This window comes from Eretmochelys imbricata, chromosome 21 (genome assembly GCF_965152235.1).
Source record: "Eretmochelys imbricata isolate rEreImb1 chromosome 21, rEreImb1.hap1, whole genome shotgun sequence".
In the NCBI taxonomy this organism is placed as follows: Eukaryota; Metazoa; Chordata; order Testudines; family Cheloniidae; genus Eretmochelys; species Eretmochelys imbricata.
In genome coordinates, this window is record NC_135592.1 from 3,743,394 (window position 1) to 3,762,147 (window position 18,754).

At 48.7% G+C, this 18,754-nt stretch overlaps 1 protein-coding gene across 1 annotated transcript in view; it reads left to right on the plus strand.

Annotated features, from left to right (window-relative positions):
- The window catches only part of LAMB3 (laminin subunit beta 3), a 44,771-nt gene extending 26,281 nt beyond the window's left edge, over nt 1–18,490 (plus strand). Inside the window, exons 11-22 of the mRNA XM_077839303.1 lie at nt 1,104–1,300; nt 4,191–4,302; nt 4,694–5,066; nt 5,775–5,935; nt 7,684–7,892; nt 9,669–9,872; nt 10,721–10,865; nt 13,456–13,663; nt 14,986–15,127; nt 15,570–15,746; nt 16,723–16,876; nt 18,357–18,490. Coding sequence (XP_077695429.1) covers nt 1,104–1,300; nt 4,191–4,302; nt 4,694–5,066; nt 5,775–5,935; nt 7,684–7,892; nt 9,669–9,872; nt 10,721–10,865; nt 13,456–13,663; nt 14,986–15,127; nt 15,570–15,746; nt 16,723–16,876; nt 18,357–18,490 — 2,216 coding nt within the window. The remainder of the gene's footprint in view (nt 1–1,103; nt 1,301–4,190; nt 4,303–4,693; nt 5,067–5,774; nt 5,936–7,683; nt 7,893–9,668; nt 9,873–10,720; nt 10,866–13,455; nt 13,664–14,985; nt 15,128–15,569; nt 15,747–16,722; nt 16,877–18,356) is intronic.
- Nucleotides 18,491–18,754: the final 264 nt, after the last annotated feature.

Sequence of the window (18,754 nt, forward strand, 5' to 3'; positions counted from 1 at the left end):
GCCTTGAAATGAATGAATCTTGGAAAGCAGATGCACACATTGGCTTTAGGAGAGGTGGGTTTTTAAGGTGGTGGGGGAACATAGTTGTCTGGGTAAAATCAGAATTACCCTGAGCTTTCTGTCAGTGCTTGAACCTGGAGCAGAGGCCTCTTCATGGTGCGTCCTGGCTGCCTGGTTCCAGGGCATAACAGAAAGGTGGGTCCAACCCAGCCCTTTTACGTGGCTTCCCGGAGAGCTTTGAATGGGATCAGCTTCCAAGCCAGCCTCGGGGTGGGGCTTGCAGACCCGGCCAGCGAAGGTTTGCAAAACCCAGCCCCTGCAGTGGCTGTGTCCCAGTCTTGAGGAAGAGAACTGGTTTTCAGCTTGGCAACAAGCCGGGCCCTCTGGGGCCAAGTGAGAAAACCTGTTCTGATGAGCCTCGCTGGCTGGTGGTTCGGAGCGTGGGGGGTGTGATGCACTCTCACCCTTGCGTGCTTGTTTGAACAGAACCAGGACCTCCAGGTCCACACTCGCGCCCGGCTAGTCCTGTGCATCTCACACTGGATTCTGCAAATGCCTCAGCAGCTGCGAAAGACAGTGCCATGCTGCAGCGAGGCGGTTTCCCTGCTACAGCAGGTGGCAGCATGGGCTCAGGTTCAGTCATTGGCATGGGGAACAAGCTCAGCAAAAGACTGGATGCAATGATCTCTGTGCATTTGTCATGCCCTGTATAGGGCTGGAGGAGGGGGGACCCCAGGGTCACAGAGACTTTGGAGTCATAACCTCAATGTCATGGTGCATTGTCTGACAGGACACTACTGTATTAAACCAGATACGTAGCACCGATGTCACCAGGCTCTGGCACAGGGGCAGTGGTATAGAAGCTGCCTCCTTTTGTCTCTGAATATTGGGAGAAAGGCCTGCTTTGTCCCTGTGCTGCCGTCCTGTGGTCCTCTGAACTCAGTCCACTCTTGCACCTTTCCTGCATGCTCATTTCCCCTTTAAAGCAGACATCCCTTCAGGAATCTGGTCCCCCAAGCAGCCCGACTAACCCCCAGGCCTTGGAGTGGTCATCGCCCAGTTCTAACGACAGAGCTGGCTGAACAAGCCCCCTTGCCTTTCAGAATGTGCCTGCAACATCCTGGGGACCCGCCAGGACGCACCCTGCGACGACGAAACAGGGAGGTGCTTCTGCCTGCCCAACGTGATGGGAGCCAATTGCGATCAGTGCTCTGCCAATCACTGGAAGATCGCCAGCGGCCAAGGCTGTCAGCCGTGCAACTGCGACCCTCGCAACTCCTTCAGCCCACAGTGTAACCAGGTACGGACCCCAGATTTCATCCTAGGGAGCTAGGTTGGCAGCAGCAGTGTGGGAATCCTGGGCGCTACAGGGCACAGTTTGCAACCCTTGGGGTCATTGTATCTCACGTAACGCTGCCGGGGAGCACTTTGCACTCCGTCTGCCCCGTCAGTAGCCGCTAACGCCCTGTGTCAAACGGCACCTAGACCATTAGTGACCATGGCTGTGTAACAGCACAATTAGCTTGGTGCCGTGGGTGGGATGATAGGTCAGGATACTAGGTTAGAACTTGAAAGACCTGGGTTCAGTTCCCTGCTGTGCCACCAATATCCTGTGTGTCCCTGGGCAAGTCACTGTGTCTCTCTGTGCTGCAGTTCTCCATCTGTAAAATAAGGATTACAGCTCTCACAGAGGTGCCATGAGGATGAATACATTAACAATTGCAAGGATCTCAGATATTACAGTAATGGGGACCATATAAATACCATAGACAAGTGCGGGGAAATGATATTAATTAGAACTGGCTGAAATTTCATGAATTTCAAAATTTTGATGAACTTTCTATTTTGAAAAAAAGGAGGAAAAAAATTCAGCGCACTTTTTACAGTTTTCCCTCTTTCCCCACTGTTTTTCAATCACCTCTAAAAATAATCCTGTTAATGCTGCTGGCACTGCTCTTGGCTTGAATGGATCTTTCTGAGACTGGAACTGGTCCGGCTGGTTTATTAGAACAGCTGAGGATGTCACCAGCAGCAGCGCACGCGAGGGCCCCTGCTGTGTGGGGCGGTGACATGGTATTGTGCCACCGAGTGATCACAGAGTTGAGACCGCTTATTAGATGGTCTCATCTTGCCACTTTTCTATGGAACCTGCTTCTCTCCTTTAGGAAAGGGCTGCATCACGTGTCCCTAAAGCACCCGGCAATTGTCTGTAGTCCATCATGCCCTTCATACAGTGCAGGAAGACAAACCGGTAATTACAAAGACAAGGCTAAGCCATTTTAAAGGTCTGCTCTTTAGCAAAGAAATCCTAATAGGAGCTCTTAAGCTGTGGGAGAAGGGGGACTAATTATCCTCATTAATCAGTGAGAGGAGAACAAGGAAAATTCAGGTTATGTATTAGGAAAAATATGCCAATTGTAACAATCAGAGGTGGGTCCTAAAATCAAACAACTGGGGATTCAGAATCGACTCCAGATCCAGTTTTTGTGGTTGATTCCTCTGTCCTACATAGAACCAAAACCTGAGGTCTGAACATCTCGAACATGGGGCTGTTTGAAATCTGGAATCAACATTATTTGTTTATTATTTGTGTTGCAAACATGCCTAGGGGCTAGCTCAGACTGGTGTCTCACTGCGCTAGGAGATGCACAGACACGTAATAAGACACAGTCCCTGCCTGAAAGAGCTTACAGTCAACACAGAGGATACTGACAAAGGGAGGATTATTATCCCCATTTTACAGATGGGGAACTGAGGCACAGGGAACCTAAGTGACTTGTGCAGGGGTCACAGCAAGTCTGTGGCAGAACAGGGATTTGAGTCCCAGTCTCTTGAGTCACAATCCAGTCTCAGCTAGGTTGTATTTTTACATTAGAGCCGTCCCTGAGAACTGGGTGTCAGTTGATTCTTTTCCCCTGTAAAAGAAAGAGGGTGTTTCTCTCCAAGGACTGTACATTGGAGTTTTCTTTGGGATGGCTCATTGCAGACTGACCCTAGCCCTTGTATGGGGCAGGATAAGGGGCAGCATGCGCCTGCAAAATCATCTGCTTTTAAAGCAGAGCAGGCCGGTATTTCATCCTTAATTACCGTCCCCTTGTTGGGAGAGTGGAACATGCAATGGATCCACTGGCTGCAGAGGACTGGCAGCTGATACAAGCATTGGAAAGGGGCCTTGTTGAGTTGGGCATGCACAGTGGAGACTGAGGGAAATGAGTCAGTATTTCTGCATTCCCCTGGGCACTGCAGGGGTCTGAGATACTGAGGGTGATTCAGAGGCTGTGTGGGCCCCTAGAATGGTTCAAGCTATGGTCACCAGTCAGAGCAGTGTGGGGACACGTGTCTAAGGACTCACATCTCCCTCCTTAAAGTCAGCTGATGATCTCTCCCCAATTCCCTCCCCCCCCATACTGTCAATCTGAGATATGGTAATATCCTTGCATTTGCATTGTCTACAGTCTGTAAGGTCAGCATCTTCCAATGGCAGAAACATCAAATCCTGTGCTACATTCTTTGTTTCTCGCCCTTGGCCTAGTAAAGATTCGGAGCCGATGTGTCAGAGCAGAAGGGCTTGGGTAATGGAGAGAGAGAGCTCTTTGCATGCAGGAGACGCAGCGGGGAGGAGAACTCTCATCACAGCTAGCATGGGACTTGGGTCAACGTTTTCAAACACTGGTGATGTGGGTTGTCAAAAGTGCTCAAGCCAACAGGGGCTGGAAGGATTCAGGCCTCATAAGGTGTCTGTGCTCTGAGCTGGGAGTGTGATTCCCAACGCCAGGACACATACTCCCACTAGCTTGATGAGAGCTAGCGCGGGGCTGTCTCCTCGAGCTCAGAGCCCAGACATACCCTTATGGAGGCACTTCGGTGTGGAGGTAGGGGTGTAACTTCAGGCACTCAGGGGTGACTAAGTTCAGCATTGGGCCCTGCAGCAGAAGGGCGTCACTAAGAGAGACGTGAAATGGAAGTGAGAGGGGGAAAAACTTGGGCTGAATAAGTAGCTGAGTCTCCCCCGAGAAAGAATGGGATTGCCACTCCTGGGGACTCTGCACACTAGTCCTGTTACCAAGGGACATTGCTACGAGGGGGTGTGATTTGCTGGTTCAAGAACAAGCGAGGGAGGGCTTTCCCCCTGTCCCCCTGCAGACATAGTTCAAAGCTGTTTCCCCACTGATGTGCCTCTCTTGGTGTAGTTCACAGGGCAGTGTCAGTGCCGGGAAGGCTTCGTGGGGCGTACCTGCTCCGCTGCCCAGCTGCGGGTTTGTCCAGATGGGTCCTATGGTGACGTCAGGACAGGATGCAGAGGTCCGTACGATAGTTGTTTATCACTGTTTTTCAGTACCGGGGAATTATTGTTTCTAAAAATGTCTCCTGGCCCTTGTCCTGCCACTTCAAAACCTTATTGCTTTTGGTAGACGAGACCATTCTCCTATGGAACAGCCCCCCTGTGTGTCTCTGTTCCTCTTACCATCCCTCCGTGTGTCTAGTACTGCCTCCTGCTGGGTCCTTTCCTGCCACCTTCCATGCCAGAGCCTTCCCCCCTGCATCCTGGATAAGGTGTGAGATGTTGGGGCTCACCACTCTAATTCCTTTCCACAGAGGGTCCATGCAGGGGAAGTGGGATACAATGGGGATCTGATTTAGCAGCACTGCCTTGCCTGTCACAGGCTTTTACCTCCCCCTCTCCACCCAACAGAGTGTGACTGCAATTTCCAGGGCACAGAGGGGATGGGGTGTGACAAGACCACAGGCAGCTGTCTCTGCCGCCCTGGCTTTACCGGGCCTCGCTGCGACCAGTGCCAGCGGGGTTACTGCAGCAACTACCCCCGTTGCGAGACGTGCCACCCCTGCTTCCAGGCTTACGACAGCGACATTCGCCGGTTCGGCCTGCGCCAAGTCAGCCTGAGAAACTCCACCTCACGACTGCAGCTGGGAACAGGGGGCGCTGGCTTCAGCACTCGCGTCTTGGAAGCAGAAGGCAATGTTCAGCAGATTCAGGGGATCCTCGGCAACCCCCTAGTGACGCAGCAGGGCCTGGGTCAGGTGTCCAGCATGCTCACTGCAATCAGGTAAAGGACTCCTCCTCACTTGTACAGATGATCCGTTCACAGTGCCCAGAACCCCATACCGGCCTCTACCACTTGAGCGGAAGGAAGAACTCCCTGGGCTGGCTGCAGTAGGAGGCTCTTATCCTGTGTGGACCTGATACTAGAGAGGGGGTCAACATACACACTTAGCGTGTTACACATTTAATCCCACTAACATTTTTGCCTCTTCTTCAGTTTAAAATACGTCTGCTTGGCTCAGTGATCGCACAATTTGGAGGTCCTGCCATAAGTGCTCGTCCTGCCAACCTATCTGTCCTCCTAATCCACAGACTGGGTAGAACAAACTGTGAGCCCTTCATTCCCATTGTTTGCACAGGTCGTCCTAGGGAAATTATTGCCCCAGATGATTAGACAGACAGATAAGGCAGAGAGGCAGTGCTGGCCTTGGATTGAGGATGCATTCCTGGCTCTGCCACCAACCTCCTCTATGATCGGGAGAAATCCTTTCCCCTGCCTAAGCCTCTTTTTCCCCTCACATCTTTTGTCTGGTATCTATTCGGATGCAGAAGTTTTGGGGCAGGAACTCTAGCTCTCTCTTGCTATGTGTGTACAGCGCCTAGCACAACGGGGCCCTGATCTCAGCTGGGCTCTCTGCACGCAATACACATAAGACGGACAGACGGTGTTCTCTAATATGGTTCATTTTCTTTTCTCCTTTCTCGATTTCAGACAGCAGGTCCAGGGCATAAATCCTGACCTACCCTTTGTGAATGACACCTTCTCTCTAGCTAATGATCTTGAAGCCCTGGACAAGAGCCTGCTTTTCGTTAACGGGCAGTACCAGATTAAGAAGACCCAGTTTGAAGCCAGCCGCCACACAGACCTTTCAGGTAGGCAATTTTGGCTCAATGCAGTTGTACTCTACCATCCGTGGTGACTGCAATTCTGGCTACTTTTCCACCAGTCGGATGGGTGAGGAGCATCACTGTATTGATGGGCAATTTAGGATCAGCAAATAGTTATGCAGGTTAGGGGTACTCTTTCCACTGAACTTCAAAGCTTTCATCAGCAATTTGCACCTATAGCTGGTAGAATTTGTCTCCAAAGCTTAGGCATCAGAAAGGTTAGCCACAGGCAGTGTTGCTACTAGTATCCCAGCAGTCGAGCTGATTTCCCTTCCAGACAGCACACACTTCCTTCTGGATGTTACAGAAGCACCTCTCCTAAAACACAGCCTGAGCTTAATTGAAAAAGGGAAATAAAAGCCCCTCTGAGAATCTGTCACCAGGACTGGAAGGAAGCAGAACGAATGAAGCTTTTGCACAGATGGAAAAAGTGATGGGGTAGAAGAGGAAGCCAAGTGGTTGTCAGACCCTGTTGGGAAGAGCTAATTAAGTCTTGTGATGATGATATTGGTGGATTGCCTCCACATCCCTGCTACAGCTAGTTCCCTAAAGATTTCTTATTCTTTCTTATTGTTTTCGGCTTTCCCTCATTGACTCATTGCACAGTGTACTTCTGTTTGGATTTTCTGGCAAAGCACTGATCTGAAGCGCTAGAGAATGACCTCGGAGGCTTATGGTAGATTCCATCTTTCTTCTCTGCAGTTCCGTTTACTTCTCTCAATCTCTGGCTGTCTGAGCAAAGGTTAGGCCCTGATTGCTCCCATTGAGGGCTGAGGTGTGTGTGTCTGTGCTTCTGTTGAGCAGTAGAGAGGAAGCAGGACTCCCTTGCCGTGATTCCAAAGGGGTTCTGCATTCAGCAAGCCAGCTGGGCGGATTGGTGGGTTCAGATGGAGAACTTGAGAATCGTAGTAGCTTCAGCAGGAAACTAAGAAAAGCCTGGCTGTTTGTAGTGAGCTTCCCGGCGGTTTGTAGCGAGCTTCCCTTTGAGATGTTGGGTTCAGCTGAAATCTAGAATCCCATCCAGAATCCTCCGCATTTTTCAACCCAAGGTTTTACCAGTGGTTTGTTTTACTTTAAAGTGAGTTCACTCTTTCATTGTCCTGTACGGGTCACTCCTCTCCTTCCATCTGTGAGGCCACATCCTTGGTCCTCCTATGGCCACTTTACACTGCTCTGCTCCAGCAAAGGAGAATAACCACAGAGGGGTACGAAGGTCCTGCAGCCGTGCCTATGCCACCCCCTCCTCTGGCTCCCAGTGGAGGGTTTCTGGCTAGGAGAACGTGGGAATGGCCGGGGCATCATGTGATCCCATGCTGTCAGGACAGTCCCTCTTAGATGGGTGTGAGAGAGAGCAGCCCCCCCATGGACTACTCCAGGCCCTGTCAGTCCCCAGGCCTGGCGTGGGAAAGCCATAGACGTGCCATAAAGCCACCTTTGCCACCTGCTTCTGGGCAGCCCAGGATCGAGACCTGTATGTATTTTGTTCTCGTTTTGTTTACAGCCATTAGCTCAAAGACAGAATTAGACACACAAGGGAGGCTGCAGTTCACAGTGAAGCAATCAATAAAAGGACCATTAATCTCTACCCTTGTGACTAACCAGTCTCGCAGCTTCCTCCCCCTTCCCCACCACACATTCTCCAGCAGGCTAAAACCAATCCCATGGTTTAGGTCGCACTGCTGCATGGATGAGTCATGGAGCCATTCACGTTGCACATGGTTTTATTCCTGCAGGAGCCTTCAAGACTGTCAGCTCTGCGTACCAGAGCTCCACCAACGCCAGCTACCGCATAACGGGCACTTTCAGCCTGCTGGCTCAATCCAGAGAGAACCGGAGAATGACTGAGGGGCTGGAAAGCAGCTTTACAGACCACCCCTCCAGGCTGGAGGCCCTCCAGGGCGAGATGGCCTCCTCCCCCAACTTGACACCAACTATAAATAAGGTGAAACAGACATGGATCCTGTCGCAGGCTGAAATGGGGTGGTCAAAGCATGCCTGGCCAAGGATACGTCTACGTGCGGCCAGAGGTGTGACGGCAGCATGTGTGTACAAACCAGGGCTAGCTTTGATCTCGTTAGCTTGAGTACCAATAGCACTGAAACTGTATCAGCACAGGCTGTTCAAGACCACCCAGGACCCTAGGTATATACTTAAGTGCCTAGTCTTGAGGCCACAACTTCATTGCTGTTGGTATTTGAGCTGGCTAGATCAAAGCTAGCTTGAGCATGTCTACCCATGCTGTAGTTGCACCTCTGCTGGCAGTGCAGGTCCGTGTTTTGTCTCGGAGACGCTCTCATTTTTAAGACATGGCTGTAGGGCACAGAGGGTAGAGGTCTCAGCCTGCACTGCTCCACCTAGACCCAAGCAGCCCAGCATGGTATGTTGGGATCTCTAGCATCCACAGGTTGCATCCCTCTGCCCCTTTTTATGTACCGAAGGGGTGTGGTCTTGGGGCTCTTGGCAGGTGCTATTCAGCTGAGCCAAGGTTGAGCATTGCTTAGAATCCTAGAATATCAGGGTTGGAAGGGACCTCAGGAGGTCATCTAGTCCAACCCCCTGCTCAAAGCAGGACCAATCCCCAATTAAATCATCCCAGCCAGGGCTTTGTCAAGCCTGATCTTTGTCAAGCCTGATCTGCCTGGTAACAGCAGATACGAAGGCACGGGATGGTCTCCCCACTAGTGAAACTTTTCCCCAGCAGTTCTCACTGCATTATGTCCCCAAGAGCTGTCTGGTTTCGGCTCAAGGTCTCCTTTTCTTTTTCCTCCCTATGCTGCTCTGCTATTGCCATGGAGACACATTTCAGCGTCTCCTGATGTATGTTGCTGTGGAGACCATCACTCATTCATCTCGCTGCTTTTCACAGCATCAGAGCCACGCCCACGTGAAAGATCCCTGCCTGTGACAGGAAGGGGGTAAATGACAGTCCCTGCACCATTTCTGAACCCTCACAGGCTGCTCCTCTTGGCCGCCTCACTAAATAGACCACACTGATACTGTTAGACGGCGACGTGCAATCCAAAACCTTTGCCATTCATGCAGAAGTACCCCCTAGGATTTCTCAGCCTATGGCCATCTATACAAGCAAACCCTGTGGGTTACAGGCTATTTGTGGGCATCACGTATAACCTGGAGACCAGGTGTGCCCTGGCCCTTTGAAGTGTATTCGTTTATTTCTAGACACTCTAATGTGTTGTACGGAGCTTCTTCTGTTGCCCACAGACCTGATAACTGGAGCGCAGGAGTCGATACCATTTGTTCCTTGCCACTGACGGCTGCCAAATAGCGAGTGCGTACCTGCCTCCAAAAATATATACTCCTTCTACGGGATGCTCTCCCTGAGTTACATACAGCTGTCTATGCATACCCTCCACTGCTCTGTATAAACTCTTCCCCGCACAATGCATTTGCTCCGTACTGCAAGACATTACCTTTCACTACGCTCCATGAACTGTTCTTGGGTGCATCTTCTGTTACACTCCTGCACGACACTCATATATAGCCCCGCCTGCATGTACTCTCCTCTAAGCCCATGCTGAATGCGACACCAGAAATCGTCCTAAAAGAACTGTGCACCCATGGATACGCAGATACCCCTGTTCTCTTGTGTCTCTCTTGGAAGGTTCATCTCCACTCTAGTCTTTGTGCCATTGATGGTGAAATAGCACCAGTACCATCAGAGCCTTCTCACCAGCATGCAGCTTCTCTCTGTGTTTAGATTTGCAGTGGCGTCAGATCCAAGGCCTGTACCCCTGGGCACTGTGACGGGGAGCTGTGTCCACAGGACAGCACAACGGGGTGCGGAACGGGCCTCAGCTGCAGAGGGATCATTCCACTGTCAAGTGGCGCAGTCAGAACTGCTGAGAAGACCACCAGAGAGCTCGATGGCATAAAGACTCAGCTCCAGCGGACCATGCAGATGGTAGGTACAGGGAATGAGGAGCTCAGGGGTGTCTGCTTCCACAGGTAATGGCAAGGCGGGGCTGATTAGCATACACGCTGTGTGTTCACCTGCTCCCAGGATACACTGCAATGGAGATGTCACCTTCATTAAGCAGAGAGGGGGATGGCAGGCATGTTTACCCAGGCAGGGTTCAAATAATTCACCTCAAACTTCACCCAAAACTGAATTTCCTGGGTGGCTTGGAAATGTTAGTAGAACTTCTTTTAAAAAGTGGTCATTTTTTGTGCTGACTCTGCATGTCCTGGCTCCCTCTGAGAGTGGAAGCCAAAGGTCTGAAATACCCAGGGAACAGCTCTTCTCCAGGTGTTTCCAGCACTCAGGGAAGGTCACCAGGAGCTTGTTCTCACTGAATTTCCTGGGCAGCAATGCAAGATGGAGAGCGGGTTTAGAAAGCTTAAACTTCTCAAGTCTTTTGATGCTGCTCTGATGCTCCAGTCTCTCTGCACCATCCTTAGTTAGGACCCAGCATGTACACGTTAGCCACATTAGTCCCTTCCTACAGACTTTCATTTGAGTATCTCAGAGCACTTTGCACATGCTAAGGGCAGAATTTTCCAAGGCGACTCATGACTTAGAAGCCCAAGTCCCATTGAAAGTCTGTTTTGAAAATCCTATCTTAAAGCTTTATCCCTCAAGCCTCTCCTCCAATCTGTTGACAATGGGGCAACCAAGACAGAGAGTGGTGGAGTGACTTGCCCAACGTCACCCACGGAGTTGGTGACAGAGCCCAGACAGGGCTGGTGAGCTTTCTAGGCTGTCTTGTGCCAAGTAGAACCTGACTTTACTGGGGGTACTGTTGTTGGCAGATCAGGGCAGCAGAAACGGCTGCAAACCAAATCCAAAGCAATGCACGACGTCTCGGGGACCAAGTGAGTGTAACCAGGACCCAGATAGAAGGAGACGTCCGACGCATCCAGCAATTCATCCAGCAAGTCCGCAACTTCCTGTCAGGTAAATCCATTAGTCTCCATGCATGTGAGGGCAGGACACTGAGGGGAAACCTCTAAGGGACTCCTTAACTAAGCCCACAGCATGCCCATGCTTGTCCCTTTGTGGATGGAAAACCTTAGCCACAAGAACAGGGAGAGGTGAGAACAGGTCAGGGAATCACTCCCCCAACCTGACTTACACCTGTTCACCTGGACAAGGGTTTGTTGGCTGGTTACAGTGGATGTGCCAGTTCTGAGTACAGTTAAAGAAGCCTTTGAAGATCTGGCCTTGTATTCTCTGCTTAGTCTTTAAATCTCATGAGAGGAATTCTTGGTTGCATTGAGAAAGGGAATCCTGGCAGAAGAGTTACATAATCACTAGGCCATTGGGATCCCCATCAGCTCTAGCTCCCTAGATGTGTTTTCTGAAGAGCCAAGGAAATAATAACCCAGGGGTTTGTCTCATGGTACAAATATTTGCTTTGGTTTTGATCCATGTACGTTAAACACCTCCAAGGTTTGCTTTGTACTTAGAGCTCAAAGAAAGCCCAAAACTCAGTGAAAAGGTCTCAGTTTCACCTAATTCGTGTTGCAAGGAAAAAATAAATTGGCATCAGATTTGCTGGAAAAAAGGCCCAGGAGCTTTCAAAAGGTTTGCAAATATTTGAATTGCAGTCCGAGTTTCAATGAGACCTGAGAACAACCAAGTTCTGACTGGCGTTGGGCCTTTTTGTGGACAGTTCTCTTAGTTCTAATAATATCTTGCAACACCCACTATCATCCTTGCATCAGTTCACACTGCACTGTCTGGGGAATCAGACTTGGTTAATATTCTTAGTCTAACACTAAGACAACCATTTTTAAAGGGAGTGCTGCTTTTGCTTTGCCTAAGAGTGTAAATGTCACTAATGCACCATGAGCCCCGGACAGCAGACTTGTATTCAAAAATGGACTAACATTGATATAAGTTGAATGTCGTCAGCTCTGGTATTTGACTATATCTAGAAAGGTTTGGGCCTTCAGCACCTGAAACTTAAATTAGTTCTCCCCTGGGGAGTGAAAGTACAGTCTGACCACCATCTTCAGAGTCAAGCTTTGATTGTGCCATTCTCACAGAACTAGATTAACTACTGGTGGTATAACCCTGGTGACCTCCATGGAGTTACACCTGGGACAGATTTAGCCCATTGCCTTAATGGCCTCCAAATGCCATCTGTGAAGTTACCGTAAGTGGCTGTAGCGAGGGCAGAAGTTGCTAGCCCTCGGCCTTCTGTACTGTAGAACTTAATGAGAAATCTAGCCACGCTTCCCACAGCTGTTCAGGAACCACTCTCCTTTTCCAAGATGGAAAAAAAACAGTTAAAAACAAATCAACTGAATTTAGCAGAGGTGAAAAGAGCTGGAGTGACAGTCCTGGGGCACCAAGCACTCTATCTGCAGAGCAGGTACAGTACAGCGACAGCAGGGAGAGATTTCGTCATGTGTCTTCCACTGCCATTACACCTCTATCCTAGCATCTGAGAGCAGAGTACATTCTTCTTCGCCTCGATGCTGAGGCAGCCTTTCAGGGCCCTAAGTTAGCATCAGTTATGATGGTGGCTTTTGCACAGCACTCAGACCTAGACCAGCTTTCCAGCAGCACTCAAGCAAATCTTCTATGGTGCAGACTATTAACCAGGCTAAAGAATTTATTGTGCCCCACAGCCAGTGGGATGACCTATAATTCATAAGCAGATTTTAATAACGGATCAACCTTATAAGAATTAGGTGAAGAAGAAAATCAGCACTGTCAGGTATTACAGAGATTACCAAACCCCAGCTAATCCCTAACGCAGCGTCCTTTGGGATGTGCACGGCTCTTCTCTCTTCAGTGGTGATCGAGGAGGAGGCTTGTCCTGGAATACACGTGCTGCTCAGTCTGTTGCTAGTGTCAGACTGTGCTCCACATTTAGAGGCACAGATTTCTTTGTCAAATCAAAGGTATTGTTTTAGTACTCTGGCTGGAAGCTTGGCTGAAGTGTTTTGCAGTGTCCTTAGTTAAATCTCAACCAGTTCTTATTTTATTCCAGGCCATGGGTCAAGCTTATGCCTAGCGTTAGCTGGTGCAGCAACCTGCACTGACTTGTGCAAAGCTGAATCTGGCCCATTGTCTCTCTGCTCAACTGATCCGACTCCCCTGAGCTCAGAGGGTTCAGTTGTCAGAGAGTCACCTCCTGGATTTTGTCCCACGGTTGAAACTCTGCCTGCATGGTGGGATCCACAAAGACTGATTTACAGCTGGGACATACAGAACATCTTATCTGTGTAGCAAGTGGCTCTGGCTGAAGTACTGCCTAGGGTCCCTTAGGAGGGACTGTAAAATGGGGGATACACTAATGGACTAAGTTAGCGGTAATCTGGCCGCATGTTGGCAGACACATGCAACTCTTTGAATGAGGAGGTAGCGGGAGCTAGAGGAGCTGGGACTTCGTAACCCCTGAACCTGGTGTTTATAGTCACTTGCTGCATTGCCTGTCCCCTGGACTTCTGGCTCCCCGTGCTGTGCTCCCAGACCTGCCCGCACGCTATTCTTGCAGCTCTACCTGACTTTTGTTTGTTTGTAAACTCTCTAGACCCAGCCACCGACCCTGCCACCATCCAGGAGGTCAGCGACTATGTGCTCTCGCTCCGCCTCCCAACGGACACTGCTGCCGTCCTGAGGAAAATGACTGAGATCCGAAACCTGGCTGCTAAGCTGCAGTGTCCTGAGAGCATCCTCACCCAAACAGCTGGTGATATCGCTAAGGCCAAGAGGCTTCAGCAAGAGGCTGAACAGGCAAGGTAAACTGGGCTTTAAGCTAATAGGATGAGAGTCTATGGGCCTGACCCAGAGTCCTTGGAAATGGATGGAAGTGGCCGTATATTTGCGTTTCTCAAGTCCCTCCAGAAGAGAGAGACTCCCCATTTCAATCCTGCTGCTCGCTGTCCATGTGGCCTTCCAGCAACTCCGACTCCCAGATTCACCTTGGTTGTGCCTGAGTCACGTTACACAGCATGGTTGGGATAATGTTGCCAGAATTACTGGAGCCAAATTGCATTTGACTGCTGGCCAGATCCTTAGCTTGTGTAAATCTGCATTGACTTCAGTGGAGATGTGCTGATTTATATCAGCTGAGATTCTAGCCCCATAGCTTGTGTGTCTGTACAGTACCTAGAGACATGGGACTCCAGTCTTGACTGGTGCCTCCAGCTGATACTGCAATGCAGATAATAAACCCTGCCTCTAATAACAATAGTCTGACATCCCTTCATTATAGATATTGGGGTGGGGGATCTTTCCCTGACCAATGGGAACCTTTTTTGCTTCTTTGAGCTCCTATCATGAGAGATGATAGAGCTGAACAGGGATTTCCAGTTCAGTAAATGGGATCTTATAATCGCACAGTTACTAAGGGAGAGGACACGAGCATTAAATGGCCTATTTACTATCCTGATGAAAGTTGGGAGGCTTGTCCCTTTGAAAACAAAACAAAAAACAAAACAGAGCACCCTTGTGGAGCTGGAATGGGTTTATTTTATGATCATTCCATCATAGCAATATTCTGGAGAGAAGGTTAATGCGATAAGAGTGTAAACCCATTGAGAGCATCTGACACCAGCTGAGTATGATGAGTTAGGGGAGTCTGGCTTTGCATGCAGACATTTCAGGGGAAAGTAAAAAGTCTCACTTCAAACTGGCAGCCAGTGTAACTGATGTAAAGCTTTAAGCAACTAATTGGGCACTTTCTTCCCCCTTAAATAATTCGTCTTTCCCCACTTTACCAAGTATTAGAAGCAGTTGTGCTTCTAATGGAGGCTTTGGTTTCTTTTCCCATCTTGCCTCCTTGTCCGAGTGGTAGGAAGTACAGCACTGCTTTTCTTCTTGGAAGGCAGCATGGTCAAGTGGTTAAAGTACAGTGGCTTCAGGACTTCTGGTTTCTATTACAAGCTTTTCACATCTTCTCTTTGCAAGATGTTCCACTTGTCCAGCTTATCTCCCCTCTGCCGGTTCTTAACTTTTGAGCCACAAAGCAATACCTCATCATGTGTTGTCATTATAATTACATTATAAAGATAACGATACATTTTTGATTTAATTATGCTTCCCTACTGCATTCCCCCAGGAACCGAGCAAATGCTGTAGAGGGCAACGTGGAAGAAGTGGTGGAGAATTTGAGACAAGCAAACACAGTGCTCCAGGAAGCCCAGGATGCTATTAGTGGCTCCAGCTATTCCCTTCGGCTCATCCAACTCCGCATTGATGAGGTGAGTGATGTGCGCTGCATTCCTAGCATTATAATGCTGCGTGGCCTGCACGCTGCTCCTTTGAAACTCTTGTGGAACTCCCTGCAAAGTGCCTTGCCACTGAGGGTAAGTTACTAATCACATCCTTGCCCCTCCCGCCCATTTTCATCCTACCCTGCTGGTGCAATGATGCCCCACAATTGTGGCAAAGAGGCAGGATCCTAGCAAAATTGGCTTGCTGTAAAAGTCGGACTGTTTTTCTCCTTGTGCCCTACCCCATCTTTGTTCTGTTGAGCTAAACAGAGCCTATCATGGTGGGACCCTGGTTTGGGGGCTGTACTCACTACTGAGTCTGTATTACAGACCAATAATAAATCATAAGAGTGCCTGTGAGGATGATATATCATTAATGATGTTCTGGGAGGAGCTTTTCTTTAAAATACCAAACACCTTTGGCTTTCAGATCCAGGCTGTCCTTGGTCCAACGGAGAAGAGTATGAGAGACATTACTGATCAGCTGGACAACTTCACTGAGAGAATCAGCCAACTGCGGCACAGGGCGGAGCAGAATCAGTTGCAGGCCACCGATGCTCAGCAGAGAGCAAAAGAAGCCATTGAGCAAGCAAGGAGCACTCAGCAGGTACAAGGGAGGTCTCGTAGGAGCCTAGGAATGACTCTGCCCATAATCTGTTACTAGCTTCTTCTTCTCATGCAGGAACAAAGCCACAAAAGTGCAGAACATACTTGAATGCTGCATGGAAAGTGAATTACTCTGTTTTTAGGAACATAGGAATTACCAGACTGGTTCAGACCTAAGGTCCATCTAGTCTACTTATCTCACCTCTGCCAATTGCCAGCACCCAGTCGCTTAGAGGAAGGTGTAAGAACCCTGCAGTAGCAGAAGTAGGATATCTGCCCCCACATTAGGTCTCATCCTGGTCTAACAATTAGTTTGACTTCAGCCCTGAAGCACGAGGTTTAATATCCCTGCCAAAAATTGTTAGCATTGACTGTTATAACTCTGCATTTTCTTTTTATCCATAGAAATATCCAATCCCTTTTTTGAATCTAGCTAATTTTGTGGCCTCAATGACTTCCTGAGGCAATGAATCCCACAATTGAATTACACATGTGAGAGGGAATTTTCTTTTATCAGTTTTGAATGTCCCCTTATTCCTGTGTTATGAAACAGGGAGAACAGAAGTTCCTGATCTCTCTCTCTCTCTCTCTCAACTCTAAACTATTCATTATTTGATATGCTATTATCTTGTCCCTCTTCTTCATCTCCTTTCTATAGTGAACAATGCCAATCTTTTCAACGTCTCTTTATATGAGAATTTTCCAGGCCCTTGATTATTCTTATTGCTATTTCTGCAACATTCTTTTTGAGATGGGGTGACCAGAACGCAACATGTTAATCCAGATGATGCTGAATTATTGGTTTCTATGAAGGCATTGGAAACCAGTATGTAAATGTATTATGGTCTTTAATATCTCTATAATAGTAATAATGGCCATTTATAACACAGAGCTCCAATGCAGTGTCTAGAGGTCATTCATCACTTGGACCTCATTTATTTGCTTGAGTTCACCACTGCTCATTCGCTTTCCCACAGGGATTTGAACGTGTAAAACAAAAATATGATGAGCTAAAGAGGCGGATGGGACAGAGTTCGACACTGGGAGTGCAGGGCAGCAGGATCCAAAGTATCGACAGGGAGGCAAAAGCGCTCTTTGAAGAAACCTGGGCTATGATGCTCAGGATGGAAAGTAAGTAAATTTGTGCAGGCTTTGTCAGAGCATAATGCCAGGTGATGAGGGAATGGAACTAGAAGAGGAACAGAAGACTGAGAGGGAGTGGTGCAGAATTAGATGGCGGAAGCCCTCTCTATATTAGGTTCCTCATCCTCCTCCCTCTACATTGATCCAAAGCCCTAGTGTAGGTGTAAACCAGCAGGGTGAGTTACTCTTATATAAACCCTGTTTGGCCCCAGGAATGTAATGTAATTATGCGAGTACAAATTCCCTTAATCTAGCCAAGCCCTGAATGAGTGATTCTGCTTGTAGATACAAGAAACACCCTCCTAAGTAAAGAACTTGGAGGACAAATGTGTTAGCCACAGAAACCCAGACAACTGGATTCTGCTTTGTGGCTTTCATGACAAATGGATTGATTAATGTGCCCACCATTTGTCACATCTCTTCACTGAACCTCACAGCACTTTGCACAGCTCTGGTCGCTGCTTCTGTTGCTGCTAGATAATGTTGCAGTGCAACATTATGGGGTTGAGTAATAGAAATCTCATGCCATGCCCCTCCCTGGCCTCACCAGGATGAATTTGGACCCTGCTGTGTACCTTTCCCCTCCATGCCAGTGGTGTAGGTGTTTTGTGAGAGGCATGCAAGGGGAACTGAGGCTGAGACTCCACCAAATCCCTTGTGGCCCATGCAGGGATTGGAACTTGCAGCTGGAGAGCAAAAGCCGATGTACCAACTCCACCGTACCACTCAAACCCCTATGGACTAGGTTCAAGAACCTGCTTCTCTATTTCCTCTCCTATACACTGATGCACCATGCATTCATTTCCAGCCCTCATGTCTAAGGGCCTCATTCAGTGTGCTTTGGGTACCAGCCACGCTGCAGATTAAGTGCCCTGGCCAGAAGGCTCGAGCCTTTCAAGTTAGAGAATGGCACTGAGCCCAAGTAGTTATCAGGCCAGAGCTGTGGCACTGATTTCAGTGATAAAGCAGTGGCTCTAGTGAACATCATTCACCAAAGGTGCCTCTCCGTGTCAGGGATTTGATTGGATGCTGCTGCTAGTCACTTAATGCTGTTTGTAGACTGCTGAACTCAGCAAGGAGTCTTGATGTTGCTATATAGGTTAGTGTATAATTTCCCTTCTAAAACACAAGGTGCATACAGTATGGGCTTGTTTCTGCTCAGCCATTGATGTCAGTAATGGAATTTCCATTGACTTCAATGGTCACTGTCTGGAGTGGCTTTATTGGAAAGAAACACTGACTGATGTTATGGGGTGCCCTGGACAGTGGCTTTCTGATGTACTTACTGACTGGTTTGGACATGTCCTAGGCAGGGCTAGTGGGTTTGGCTGTTCTGGTGGGTTCTCATATTGCTCTCCTGACTTAGATTGAGAGGGTTTAGATTTTCAGAAGGGTGATGAAGGCCTTAGGGCACAATATCATTTTCCTGGACTATCTTCCCCTTAATCCTGACTTGCTCTCTCCTCAGGTATAGAAATGGAAATTCAGAAAAGCAACAATGCATTAATCATCAAGTCAGCCAGCCTTGCAGGCCTGGAGGAGCAAGTGGAAAAGATCAGCAGTCATATCCATGAAAGAATCGCCTACTACACCGGTTGCTAATCAATCAATGAGCTGCTAGGACTCCATCTTGCCCTGTAATTGCAGAGTCTGCCTTCTGTTCAAACACTGACTGGGGTAGTTAGTCCCCTCTCATAGAATTTTCTTGTTCTCACACTTAGTGTCTTTGGTAACAGAACTGCTGTAGCTTTAGAAAATGCTAGCATGGAGCCCAAAAGGACAAAAATGCCTCTGGAGAGAATGAATGTTATATGGCCTGGCTGAAGCAACCCTGGGGGGCTCTAGGAAAGGGGGAAGATATAACTA